General features: G+C 59.5%; 1 protein-coding gene across 6 annotated transcripts; it reads right to left on the reverse strand.

Annotated features, from left to right (window-relative positions):
• Nucleotides 1-101: 101 nt before the first annotated feature.
• Nucleotides 102-13,861, reverse strand: PRKCSH (PRKCSH beta subunit of glucosidase II). 6 transcript variants are annotated; one of them, XM_082378884.1, is made up of 18 exons: nt 13,711-13,861; nt 13,234-13,386; nt 12,913-13,029; nt 12,390-12,485; nt 12,236-12,293; nt 11,201-11,318; nt 9,550-9,679; nt 4,589-4,673; nt 3,627-3,705; nt 2,816-2,902; nt 2,379-2,540; nt 2,185-2,281; nt 1,635-1,704; nt 1,271-1,360; nt 1,003-1,077; nt 815-914; nt 546-729; nt 102-420 (listed from the first exon to the last, which is right to left on the reverse strand). In XM_082378884.1, exons 2-17 carry the CDS (start codon nt 13,307-13,309, stop codon nt 583-585), a joined length of 1,587 nt encoding a protein of 528 aa, XP_082235010.1. In that variant the 5' UTR covers nt 13,310-13,386; nt 13,711-13,861; the 3' UTR covers nt 102-420; nt 546-582. The 6 variants fall into 6 exon arrangements, with proteins under 6 accessions (XP_082235010.1, XP_082235006.1, XP_082235007.1 ...); XM_082378880.1 differs by having other exon boundaries at nt 2,358-2,540; XM_082378881.1 differs by having other exon boundaries at nt 534-729; nt 2,358-2,540.
• Between the last annotated feature and the right edge of the window lie 35 nt (nt 13,862-13,896).

Consider the following 13,896-nt stretch of genomic DNA (forward strand, 5'->3'; position numbering starts at 1 on the left):
AGGAGGCCCGCACAGGCTCTGCACAGCTGCTTCCCCTGCATTTAGCCCTCTCGCACCCCTGGCTGATTCCACACCCGAGCAAAGACAGACAGACAGATGAGTTGGGGAGATCACGTTTATTGTTTAGAGGTCACAGGTCAAGTCACTCTTCCACACCAGGAGGGGAGGCAGATGCCCTGGGTGGGGGGGGCCACCAGGGCGGGGGCCCAGGGAGGGCAGGCTCCTTTATTCCACCTCTGGAGGCACCCGGGGCCGGGGGAACGTGGCTCTGCCCCGCCTGCCCCCAGAGCAAGGGCGTGGAGCCCCACCCGGTTCCTGCCCGCTGGGGAGGGCAAGGAGACCCAGAGGGGCAAGTCTTGGTCTACAGACTGAGGGGCAGGCGGGCAGCACCGCTGGGGGCTGGTTCCACGTCTTGAGGTTCTGGGGACGCAGAGAAACCAAATGAGACAGAGACGGAGGGAGATGGGTGGGGGAGCATCAGTGCGACCTAGACCACCCCCTGCATCCTCCAGCCGAGGCGGTAGGGGTCTCACCTCCCCACCCACCTCTGGGCCGGGCCGGGCCAGGCGGGGCAGGACAGGGCTAGAGCTCATCGTGGTTGCCCTCAGCAGGCGGTTCCGGTGGTGGCTCTGGGCAGGCGGCCGGTGTCATCAGCTCCATGAGGTACTCGCAGCGGCTGGGCTCCGTGGTGCTAGTCACCACTGTCTCCTTCCCACACAGCAGGCGCACCTGGGGCGGGTGGCGGGCAGGCGGGGCTCGGGCAGGCTCGGCGGGCCTGGGTCCCCCGTACCGGCCCCACCCACCGGGCACTCACAGTGGTGGAGCGGTTGGGACCCTGCCAGCAGCCCGTGCCCTGCTCATACTTCATGGCGCTGAACTTGTCGTGGTCGGGGCCAGCCCACGAGCCCCAGGTGCTGCGGGAGAGTGGGGTGCTGAGGGGGGCCGGCCGGGCAGCCGGGGGGACCAGGGGCTGAGAGGGGGGCCCAGCCTGAGCCCACTCACCCGAGGCTGGTGGGGGAGCCACCGAGTTTGGGTTTCTGCGAGACGAGCTTGAAGGGGCAGAGCCGGTAGACGTACCTGTCACAGGATGGGGTGCGTGGGTGGGGGGGACCCGGCCCCAACCTCCATGACATCCCCCCCCTGGCAGGGGGCACACAGGTACCTCAAACTCCAGTGACTGCTCCTAAGCCCACCCCCCTCACTCCCCCCATCCTTGCTCAGGCCCAGGACCTCCCAGCCCCCCCACCCCGCCTGTCCGTGGGGGACGCACTCATTGGTGGTGAGCTCGTAGCACTGGCTGTACAGGTAGGCAAACTCGCCGTTGGGACCAAAATCAAAGGAAATCTCCTGCTCCAGGTTCCTAAAAGGCGAGGCCAGGAGCTTAAGGAGCAGCTGGGGACGCCCCAGCCCGACTCAGGACAACACAGGAAGGCCCACTCCGGTGGCAGAGGGCCTCTTGGGGGCTGGGCTCTGCTCCCCATCACCTGGGGACCCTCCCAGCAGGAGCCACTGCCACCTTGCCCGAGGTTGCCCGGGCGACTCCCCATGACCACCTCCCCTGGGGAGCCCAGCAGCAGGCAGCTGTGGGGCCAGTGGAGACATGGCCTTGCTGCGGCCACACAGGCACCCCGTACCTGATGGACTCCTCCACGTCCTTCAGGGACCGCTCGGCCTCTTCAAACTTGTTGCGGGCCTCCTGGGCAGCTGGTGGGGGCAGGGAAGGAGGTCAGAGGTGCCCCTACTCCCAGCCAGGAAGAGAGGGAAGGGGATGCCGCAGACACGCCGGCTTCCCCCAGCCCCCCGGGCCTGCTCTGGGCGAGGACTGGGCCCAGGAAGACCCTGTGGGCCTCGCCAGCCCCAGGGCAGACCCCACCCCACTGCCTGGGCTCTCGGCTCCCGAGGGAGCAGGGCCGGGGCTCCCGGGGCCCAGCCCCGGCTCCTCACCTGCCAGGGGTGAAACAAACAAGCAACAGCCCGTGAGGAGGCAGGAGGGCCCCTGGGGCCAGTGGAGGTGGTGCTAGCCCTCCCCAGGCCCCAGAAGCCCCCCTCCAGGCCACCCGAAGTCCCCTGGGCTTGCTCGGGGCCAGCCCCAGCCCGCCTCTGGGAGCAGGTAAGGCCTTTTCTTGGGCCCCTGCAGGTGCAGGCGATGCGGAGGCGTTCACCCCTCCCAGGCTCCACCCTCACCGTTGATGAAGGCCTGTGTCTGCTCATCGTAGGGCGGCATTTTGTCCTCCTCTGTGGGGCTGGCTGTCTGGGGGGGCACGACTGGGGATGGGGTCTCCTGGGGGGTGGGGGGGACAGAGTCAGCGAGTGACCCCACCCCAGCCCCATCACTCCTTTCTCCCCTGAACACACACCTTGGGCTGCTCCCCCTGCACCTGGGAATCCTCTTCCTCCCCCTCCTCCCCCTCCTCCTCCTCCTCTGTCTCCTCTTCTTCCTCGTCCTCCTCCTCTGTGGGCTGTGAGGGCACCGGGGGCTGCTCCTCCTTGGGCTCCGTCAAGTCGGGTGCAGAAGGCGACGGCGGGTCGGTGGGCAGCACCTGGCAGACGTGTGGAGCAGTCAGTGCTGTGGACTCGGGAGTCCACCTCCCACCCCCAGGGCTTGGGTCCAGGCCTCGTGTCTCTAGCCCTTCCCAGGAGCCTGGCGGGAGGGAGGGACAGACAGCTGGGGGCGGGGCAGCCTCTGTGGAGGGGGTGGGGTTGCCCAGCTGGCCAGGGTGGCCCGACGCCAGAAACAGAGGCTGTTCCCTCTTGAGGCATCGAGGGGCGGGGGGAGGGGGGGCAGGACCACATCCCTTCCCCTCCCCTCACTGACCTCGGACCGGTACTTGTCCCGGATGGCAGCCCAGATGCGGTCAGAGAAGGAAGCGGCATCTGTCTGCGTGTCTCCCCCGAGGAGGGTCTGTGTGCGTTATGTTGGGGTGGTGTCAGGAGCAGGACCTCCACGTGCCCCCCTGCACCCCAGGCACTCTCGGAGGGGGTGGGGGGGGCCCTCAGGCCGTGGTGCCAGGCACAGCACGCCCTGACCTCCCATGGCCAGGCCGGGGCCAGGCCGGGTGAGGCGCGGCGGCCAGAAGGGGGCAGCACAGGCCTGTGGGAAAGGAGGGGGGCCAGAGAGGTGTCGGGTGGGGACTGGAGAGACCAGGGAGGGAAACTGAGAGGCAGGGGCACCAGAGGTGCCCAGGCCCTCGGAGACAGAGGCAGAGGGGCAAGGGGGCGCAGTGGGGACCAGCAGGGCAGCGATGGACGGGGGACCAAACCAGCAAAGACAAAGAGCTACAGGCCCAGCCGTGAGGAAGGTGAATCAGGTACGGGCGCTTGGCGGAGCAGGTGGGGCACGCGTATGCGGAACCTGGTCCATCCCGATCAGACAGCCCTGGGCGCCTGCGCGGCCCCACCAGGTCCCAAAGGGCAGGGAGAAGCGGCCCCGGGCGTCTGCCCCCCTGCTCGCTCACAGGGCCTGGCCGCGTCAGCCACGGTGGGCACCCCAGCGGCCCTGGCCTGCGGCCAGCGGGGCACCATCCATGGGAGTAGCCCACGGCCAGCCTGTCTTGGGGCCCCTGGCCCTGAGGTCACCGCGGGGCAATCCCCTCCAGGAGCCCCAAGTGAAGGGGCCGGTTGGGTACCTGGGCTTCCCCTTCTGACAATGCCCCGTCCCCATCTGTGTCCAGCTCCGGGTGGGTCTGCAGCTCGGCCACGGAGACCCTGCAGGGGCACAGGCAGAAGCCAATGGAGGGGTGAGCCCGCCGCCCCCTGCCAGGGCCCCCCCCCCCACGAGAACTTGCTTCAGGACCTTGGGGCAGGGAGGGGAGAGCAGCAGGAAGCTGAGAAAAGATGAAGTCTGGGGTTCGGCCCCCTCTGGCCCCCACCCCCCAGGAGAAGCAGCCACCCCGTCCCCGCCCTCCTACCCCCTCCTGAGGCTCCACAACCCTGAGGGGCTCAAGGGAGGGAAGGACACAGGGGTGGGACTAGGAGATACCTGGACAACCCTGTGTCCCCCAAGACCCAGCTTCCACTTCCTCCCACCCTTAGAGCCCAGCACATCGAAACTGCCCTTGGCCTGGCGCCCTCCCCCCAGCCAAGCCCCAATACCCACAATGGCCCAGGCACCACATCCTGTCCCTCCACCCGCACCATCGCCAACCAGGGTGTGGACTGCCCCCCCCCATTCTGCCCCCTTGGTCCCTCCGAAGTCCCATGCCTCCCACCAGGGGGCTGCCCAGCCTCCTCGTTCCCGACAGCCCACCGTCCACCGAGCCCTTTGCCTGGGGTCAGCCGGCAAGTTCAGGGGTGCAGGTGGGATTCTGACTTTCACCAAAGTGTCCCAGGCCACAGAGTAGGCTTGTGAAAAGTAATGGGATCCCTAGTCCCCTCACCCAGCTCCTTCAGGGGGTGGTTTCCCTCATCTCCTCCTCCCGGGGTTGCTCTAGACCCATCTTATACATGAGCAAGCAGAGGCTCCTTTAGAGAGGGCTTGGGACCAGCTCGGGCCCTGGGGGCCCCAGGGCGAGGAGGTGGGCTCTGGCTGGTTTCTAAAGGCGGGGAGTGGGAGGAGGGGGCCCAGGGCAGGCAGCGCCGGCACACTCACGCCCCATCCATGTCATCGTCCAGCTCCTGGAAGGCACTGGTCGCCAGCTCCTGCTCCCGCTGGGCCTTGGAGGCGGCCAGCTGCTCTGTGGAGGGACCAGCCCCATCATCCTCTGCACCGCCTACAGCTCCCGCCACCCCAAAATCTGCCCTCCCCAACGCCCCAGGGGGGCCACTGTATGCCCGGCCCTCCACTGGGTGCCGGGGCCCTGAGTCAGGCCGCTATGGGGGTGGGAGCAAGGAGATGACAAGGGCTGGCCGGTGCAGGGGCAAGGGGGCCAAGGAGGTAGGAAGTGCCAGATTTGGGGGAGATCCTGAGGGGCTCTGCAGATGGTTTGAATGATCGGTGACTGTGAGGGGCAGGCGGGGGACCGTGCATTAGGTTTGCCATGTCCGGGAGGCCCCCACGGGAAGAGGCCAAGCAGGAAAAAGGTCAGGGGACGGAGACTGGTGTGGGGGGGCAGCCAGGCGAGGGAGATGTCCTGGGGGCCCAGGGGAGTGTCTCGGGAGAGGGGAGAGGCCACCTGCACGGAGAAGGGGAACTGGGCGCGGCCAGTGGACACAGGGCCTCAGCCCCATATCTGCTCTGATGGTCCCTCCTCTGCCTGTCTGTCTCCTCACCAGCCGGCTCAGGTGGGGTTCAGGAAAGCAGCCACAAGGGCAGCTCCATTACGAAGCTCAGCCCTCTACATCAGGACAAGTGGCCTGTGTCCCAGGAGACCCCACAAGACCCCAGCAGACTCAGCCGACACCGTCCTCACAGATGAGGGCCTGAGGCTCAGGTGGATGAAGGGACCTGCCCATGGGCATCCAGCTGGCGAGGGGCAGAGGCGGGGGCCCAAGCCGGGCCGTCTGCCTCCAGGGCCCGTGCTCATCCCCACCACCCTCTGGAAATCTGGGTCAAACCCTGGCATGTTACCCTTGAACCTGAGTCGGCAACTCCATGCTGAGAACTCGGGCTAAGGGAAACGGCACACGAGTACACCCAGCCTTGTGTAAAAGGACGCTCGCCGTGGTGTAAAACAGTGGAAACAGAAGCAAAGAAAGGGCAAGAGTGAATTCACTTTTTTTCTTCTTCTTTTTTTTTTTTGGCCGCTCTGCGGCATGCAGGATCTTAGTTCCCCAACCAGGGATCGAACCCACAACCCCCTACAGTGGAAGCGCAGTTTTAACCACTGGGCCACCAGGGAAGTCCCTGAATTCACTTTCTAACACATGGCCCAGCAAGAAAACACCAGGAATCTGGCACCAAAGATGAATGATAAGAAAACGCCGGCAACTTCAGTCACAAAGGGCCAACGCCCTAATACACAACAGGCGTTTACAAACAATGAAGACCAGCACTGTGAACCTGATAGAAAAAAATGGCACCTGGATTAAATAAATCCTGCCAGGGTCATACACTGGAATAGACACAACTGTTAAAAGGAAGTAGGAAAAATAAAAATAAAAATAAATAAAAAAATAAAAAATAAAAAAAAGGAAGTAGGGTCCAGACACAAGGCTACAATGTGGGTGACCCTTGACAACACGATGTTCGGGGAAAGAAGTCAGTCACAAAGGCCACACACTGCCTGGTTTTGTTGATATGAAACGTCCAGAACTGGAAAATTCATAGAAACAGAAAGCAGATGAGTAGTTGCCAGGGGCTGGGGGGTGGGGGGATGGGGAGGGACTGCTTGATGGGCATGGGATTCCCTTTTGGGGTGATGGGAATGTTCTGGAACTAGATAGCAGAGATGGTTGCACATTGTGGATGTACTTGATGCCACTGAACTGTACTCTTCAAATTGGCTGAAATGGTAAATTGTACATTTTGTGGATTTTACCACAATAAAAAAAAAGTGAAGGGTCAGAGTGAAAAAAAAGGAAATGAGGTACACGTAGACATAGCACAACACCCATACACCATGTAGACCAGTGCTGTCCAAAAGAACGTTCTACAAAGATGGACATGGTCTACATCTGCTGGCGAAAACGACAACCACCAGCTACACGTGGCCATTGAGCACTTGAAGTGTGGCTTTGGGGTCGACACCCAGAGTTACTACCCTCTGAAGAATTGCATCTCTGCCTGGGATGGACAAGAAAGGTCTGGAAGGTTTCACATCTCCTGGTAGAGGTTAACCTGAAGGAAAACTCTCTCCCTTTCTACTTTACTACTTTCAGGATTGTTACCCCAAAAAATCTTTTTAACGGAGAATATGGAAGTCAGATGGAATATTTTAAATCACATGGAAACTAGGAAGAAATAGAGCAGGGAACTCCCAGCCTTCTTTCAAGGCCCCAGTCACATCCCACGTCTCTCACACACACTCACACACCCCACCTCCGATGATCTGGCCTTGGAACTCATACCACCCTTAAAAGTCCGAGCTGGGTGACCCCATGTTGTGCCTGGCCCTTGACAGGTCTGACTTGGTCACCAGCTACTCACTCCAAAACTCAAGAGGACAAAGAAAGTAGAAGCAATAAGACCCCAGCAAAGGAGGGTGATTCCAACCCTCAGCTTTACCTTTCCAGCAAACAACCCCACCTGCTTACAATACCCCTCCTCCATTTCCCTGTGAGCAACCACCCACCGACTCTCAGGCCTGACCAATCAGAACCTGTGCTGCACCTCCTGGCTCCAGGGATTGGTTCATGGGCAGCCACGTGACCTGGGACAAGCCAATAGGAGCTTGCCCTGGAATTTGTGTTGGGACTTGTGGGAAAGTGGTATTCTCTACTTGCTGGGGCTGCTGAGCCAGAAGGAAATAAACCTAGTGCTGCCTGTGGTTGTGCTGGCACAGGAGGGCAGAGCCTGCCTGGGAGGGAAGCCCACAGAGAAGGAGGCAGAGCCCAGAGGTGGAGGGAGGACTCGTGCCATCCAGGGAGCCTAGGGTCCCACTGGGCCTAAAGCTTCCACTTTTTATGAAGTGGGTTCAAGTTGGGTTTTTGTCACATGTGATCAGAAGGGCTGATCTCAGGAAGGAAGCTGGAAAGTCTTTGTGGAGGCAGTGCCATCTGAGGGCTTGGGGCACAGTGGGACAGACTCACTGATCTGCTGCTCCCATTTCAAGGTGAGCAGGGCTGCAGGACGGGGCCTCATGTGTCACTGCTGAGCACTGGGCCTAGAGCCCTCTAGACACCTCTGTGTTTGCAGTGGGAATGGCTGGAGCAGAGGCCTGGGAGCAATAAAGGGCAGCAGTTTCAGGGAAAAGGCAATCAGACCCATGTGGTGAGTGCACAGGGTGCAGCGCAGGGAGAAGTACTCGACTTCTCGACGCCGGGGGCATCGTAAGTGGCCCAAATGCTGTCCCACCCAAGGCACTGGGGAGCCAGGAAGACTGCTGGGCAGAAGAATGGCTTGGCCTGATGGAAGGAGGCCATCAGGAGGCCAGGGCAATGCTGGGCCCTGAGCCAGGCAGGAACAGGCAGATGACTCAAGCCTGCAGTTAAGGGACAGGGTCTGCAATCAGAGAGATTTGGGCATCAACCTAGCCGGGCAAGGCCTCAGCTTCCTCATCTGTGAAACAGGGCTACGTCTGGGTGCAGTTCATAGGGAAGGGAGGCAAGAGCAACACGATGATCCTGATGAAACAAGCACTGGGTGCTCTGGTCCAGCTATCATCAGTGTGGGAGAGAATATCAGTGTCTTTATCAGGGGTCGGAAAACTTTACTGTAAAGAGCCCAATGCTAAATACTTTAGGTTTGGCAACCCATAAGGTCTCTGTTGGCAACCACTCGGCTCTGTAGCTGTATCACAAAAGCAGGTGATGTTAGGTAAATAAAAGGGAGAGTCTCCTCTCACTCTCCCACATGGCCTCCTTGCTGCTCCTTAAAAACTAGACAAGATGCTGCCTCAGAACCTTTGCACCTGTTCCCTCTGCCGGCACTCCCTCCCTCCCTCTGCGGGCAGAGGGCTTTCTCTGTCTTGTTCAATCCTGTATTGCTGGCACCTGGGGTGTACCTGGCACATGACAGGTACACAGCAAATGCTTGTTAGATGAATGACTGAATTACTGATTACGAGAAATCAGGGCAGAGATAGCAAAGGAAGGAAGAACGCAGCAGATGCTCAAAGAGATGGATGAGATCACAGAATGGCCTCAGAGAGAAGACTGCCAGTTCCTGGTCACCAGCCCGGTGACCAGCTGGAGCCACGCCTCCAAATCCTCCCAGCAATGATTGGTCTTTTAACTGGCCTGGAATGGGTTTCTGTCCCCCCTCTCCCTTCTATCCTCCTTCCACCATGTGCCCCTGCACAGAGCAGACTGAGAACAAATGCCAAGGCTTCAGATTTCCCATAATGGCAGCACAATCTACCAACAGCAAGGAAATGCTGGACAAAGCATAAGAAAATCATCTTATGCTTAGAAGATCATCTAAAACCAACCAAGACAGTAGGAGTTTCCAGGGCCAAGAGGAAATCAAGAAAGTAAAAGAGTATGGAAGCCGCTTTCACCCTAAGGGATTTTGCCAATCCTGGCAAATGTGGATGTCTATTTTGGTAACTTGTGAGGGAAGAGAAATGAAAATCAAAGTCCAAGGTGACTCCCCTCCAGCATAACTGTGACCCCACGGGGCTCCCCTCAGGGATAAGCTGAGCCAGAAATTACCCAGCCTATGCTCAGACCTCAGCTCACACTGCCTGAGAGGCTGGAAGAATCTCCAGCCTTGAATTTGGATTCAAGGTATCCCTGAATGGTAGTGCTCAGAGATGGCAGAAAGAAAAGCCCCTCCTCTCTAGAGAAGGACCTCTCATCCTAGACTGCAAGTTACCCCTATTAATGACTTTTAAACACAGTGACCAACACACAGTCAAAGATAGCTGGGCACGCGGGGAACTAAAGTGCCATGATTTAAAAAATCAGCAAAACCACAGATGAGAGATAACAAGCAAGAGGCTCCTGGGCCCAGACTCTTCCCAGCCAGGAGCCCAGGGCAAGTCACGGCCACCCTGGGACATAGTGATGTACCTTCCCACAGCTTCCGGTGCTGGTCCTTGGCCTCCTTCTCTGGCTTCTCAGCTTCTTCCTTCAGTGTCCGCAGCAACTCCACCTGGTCCTCCAGTGACTTCTTTCCAGCCTGCAGCTCAATGAGCTTTTTCTGGGTAGGCAGAAGACAGGGGCCAGCTCTCTTCCTGTTCCACCCTCTTCCTCACAGACTGCCATCTCCCTGCCTCTATTTCACAGGGTGGCCACAGAATCTTTTCAAAATACACACCCCTCTCTGGGTCTCCCCCTTGCTGTGGTTCCCTGCAGCCCACTGGAGAGAAACCCAAAGACGTCAATGTAGCCCCCGAGGCCCTGCATGACCAGGCCCCTGCTCACCTCTCCAGCCCCATCCACCCCACTGCTATCTTAAACTCTAAGATCCAACTGCCCTGACAACATTCAGAGCCCCACTCTCTGCCTCCAGTTCTTCACACATGCTTTCCTTCTGTCTGGAACACTCTGCCTGGCTAACTCTGAATTACCCAACAGATTTCAGTTTAGATGGAGGCCTCCTCCTCCAGGAAGTCTTCCCTGCTTCCTACCCTCCAAGACAGGTTAGGGGAACAGAAGGACCAGGCAAGAGTCTTCTCTATACCTTACAGCCCCGAACATCCCTTCTCCCCTCAGCCCTGGCTATCACTTTGTCTGTGTGTCCCTCCCACTAGCTGATGCACTCTTGAAGCAGTTCCACCTCTAGTTCCACGTTTGCTTCTAGTCATGATGCACGAGCCCAGTGCATCCTGGGCTTCTGTGGCTATTTCAAAAAGGAGTGTGTGTGCTGGGTGGACTCCAGCCTAGGGATGGGGGTCCCAAGCTGTAGGGTCTTAGCCCAAGCCCGCACAGGATCACTTTCCTCCCAAGACCTCAGCCTGGTCTGCTGCCAGGATCCTCCCACCTGCTCAGGAGGGCAAAGATCACCTGGAGCCAACCTCACCATGTGGCTCCCCCAGTATCCCCTAAACTCAGGAAGTATCTCACTGGCCCTGAATTCACTGCCCCATGAACTCGGGAGGTACCGCACTCGCCAGGCCATGGGGGTGGGAGAGAAAAACCTGGAAGCTGCCCAGGGCAGAGAAACAGAGCTGGAGCCCTTACTCCAGCTCCTGACTCCTGGGTCAAGCAAGAGCCCAGGAGGAGTGTTGAGGACTCTGACCCATCAAACAGCCAAGGGGGTGGCAGACAGGGGAGGGAGAGACACACCCCTGGGGGTACACCCTCTTCTGGCCCCCCCAGCACCCACCCTATTGAACTAACCTGACTGCGACTGACTGACCCCCATCTCGAGTCCTCCCCCAGACTGGCAAGCCATGTAGCCATTAGCCCTAACTTACAGACGAGAGAACCCCGGGACCGGGTTGCAGAGGTGTCCCTCCTGTCCTAGGGGCAGCAGAGCTCCTCCGAGCCCACTTCAGTCTGCGCCCAAGGCCCAGGTCGATGCCTGTACTGGCTGCCGCCCACTTGGTACCCGCTTAAGCGACGACTAAATGCCAAGTGGACAAACGAGTGAATCAAGGCGCAGAGAGACAGTAACCGGCCCCAAGACACCACGAGTCGGGAGCAGACATCAACCCCAGCCGGCCTCCTCAGCCCACACCTCCAGGTTGTCCTGGGTCAGCCCCACCAGGCCCCTCACCTGCTTCTCCTCTCGGGCCTTCTTCCAGTCCTCAATTAGGATCTTCTTCAGGCGGAACCCCTCGCGGGTCACCTCCGCCATCTGCTGTAGAGTCTCTCTCTCCTTACGGCCCTTCTCTCTGTGGGGAGGAGACACACGGGCACGATGGGGTCGGGAGCACTTAGCATCCACCAGGTCTGCTTCTTCCAAAAGGGTTCAACCCCCATGCCTTCACACCCCCTATGCGGGCAAAGACAGGAGAGCCAACCCTCCTCCCCCCACCTCCCCAGGCTCTCTTGGCCTCAGGGTCCCTCATCCCTGTCCTTGTGGGGAAGGACAACGCGCAGGGTTCGTCCACCCTCAGGGTCGGGGAGGGACTGGGGGGTGCTGGGATGTGGGGCTGGAAGGTGGCTCCCAAGAGAGGGAGGAGAGAAAAGCACAGAAGTCCTGCCTGACCCTGCAGACCCCCAGACACAAAGGGCAATCTGGCCGGTAAGCACTGTTCTGCTTAATCCACTCTCTATTTAAAAGATCTTCCATCAAAAGAGTTTACATGAGTATTGGGACTCTCAGCTTCTTTGAAAAACAAATCCAGCCCTGCCACCTGCCCTCAACTCACAGGAGTGGAGGGCAGCTGTGCCTTTAGATGTCACAATCCCACCACTCCCTACTGCCTTATACGCAGCCTGTTTAGATTACCCGCCTGTGGGCATTTCAGTTTTCAGGTCCTGCTGCAGAGCGGAGCAGTTATAAGCATGCAGTCTCAAGTTAGACCGACCTGGGTTCGAGTCTCGGCTCTGCTATCTCCTAGCTATGTGACCCTGAGGAAGCCATTCTCCTTTCTAAGCTTAAGCTTCCTCATCTGTTGTTAGGCAAACTGCACCTGCTTCCAGGCCAGAGAGGAAATTGCTGATGGAGCATTCACAAGGCACCTGGCACAGGGTGAGCACTCAGTACACAAAAACAGAAAAGAGAGGGAACCTGATTCACCCAGTGGGGCAAGGCAAGGTCTGGGGTGGGGGGGATGGGGAGGTGGGGGGGGTGTCACCTACGTACTTGCAGGTGTTCTCACAGACGATCCCGCTGTTGTATTCGTCCGTCCCGTCGCAGCAGTCTGAGGGCAGAGGTGTGGGCACCATCGGACCCGGCAGTGCCTCTTCCCTCCCTCCACCCAGCACCCTGTTCCCAACCCCAGGGTGAGCTCATTCACCACAAACTCCATCGTTGACCCATCTGGAAGAGATGTACAGGGGCTTGTAGCCAGTGTTGGTGCAGTGGAAGCTGCCGTTGGGACAGGCGGCTGTGCCTGGGGGGAAGAAGGGAGGGAGGGTTTGTGGGGTGTGCTCAGAATCCAGCATGTCACACCCACCGCGTACACAGAAGGAACAAGGAATGTGAGAGTAACTGATCCCAAGTAAGAGGAGCAAAGAGAGCTGCACGCTCAGGGCCTGAAACAAAACTCTCCAGTGCTCCCTCCTGCCTCTCCTCCCTGAGGCCCTCAGAACAGGGCCCAGCCAACCCCCTCCCCCTCCCCCTCCCCCTCCGGGCTCCCACAGCACCTCCCGCTCTCCTCACCAAACCACTGACCACTCGCGTCTGTGCCCGCTTCCCCCCACTCAACAGGAAGCTGTCTGAGGACAGGACTGGGTCTGTTTTGCTCACCGCACAGGACCTGGCACTCACCAGCGGCTCAATAAATGCATGATGAATGAACGAATGAAGAAAGAGCTCACCTGGTTCATCTGAGCCATCCTTGCAGTCACAGTAGTCGTCATTGACCTGATCAAAAGGGACACTGGCAGAGCCATCCAGGCAAGTGAAAGGCTTGGACTCGTCGTAGAAATGATGGTCTGGGGAGGGGGGCAAGGGGCTCAGCCCAGAGCAGGAAGAGGCCCTTTCCACCCAATGGCTCCTCTCCCCCCACCCACCAGTTGAGCATTGCCACCTTCCCTGCCCAGAGACCAGAACACTGAGACCGAAGGCTGTTAAGTGCCTCTCCCAGGAGCCTCCCACACCCCACCCCCACCTCTGGCCACCTCCAGTAGCCGACTCACTGGTGAGGGAGACGCCCCGGGGTCGCTTGACCTCCACGGCCCAACACATGGGCAGCAGCAGCAGCACTAGTAACATCTCGCTGGAGCCTCGGAAGCCGGAAACGGGTTCTGTCAGAGGAAGGAGGCTGCTGGGAGATGCGCTGTGCCCTCGCGCTGCAGCAAGAAAGGGGCGGCAGGTCAGTGGGAGAGGGCGACCTCCAGCCGAAGGAAGGCACCTCTCCCTCCAGCCAACTGGATTCCTCCATCACTTCCGCGCAATGAGGGCTCATTTTGCTTCCCATACTGGGGGCGGGGGGGGGGGTGGTCTCCCCAATCCTGCCCAGTGGAGGGGAATCTCACTTGGCCCAAATCAATGGTGGGGGGATCTCAAAACCTCCGCTCCCCATGAGTAGGGGGTGGTTAGCTATCCAATTCCCGCCTTCGACTGCCCCCAAGAGGAAATTGGGGTGCCCTCCCGCCCACTAGTTCACCACCTACACGAGGCTGGGGCAAAGGTCAATATCCACCGCGCCCCCCGACCCAGCAGCCAACTGTTCCTCCTGCAGAAAGAAAGCGGAAGTGTGTGGAAGCATCACTTCCGGTATCACGCTGCGCTCCCTGAACGGCGGTTCGTGGCCGCCATGTTGTGAGTGGCAAGTGGCGGGGCCGGAACCGAGACGGCCA

Source organism: Balaenoptera borealis, assembly GCF_965194805.1.
Source record: "Balaenoptera borealis genome assembly, chromosome: 2".
Classification (NCBI taxonomy): domain Eukaryota; kingdom Metazoa; phylum Chordata; class Mammalia; order Artiodactyla; family Balaenopteridae; genus Balaenoptera; species Balaenoptera borealis.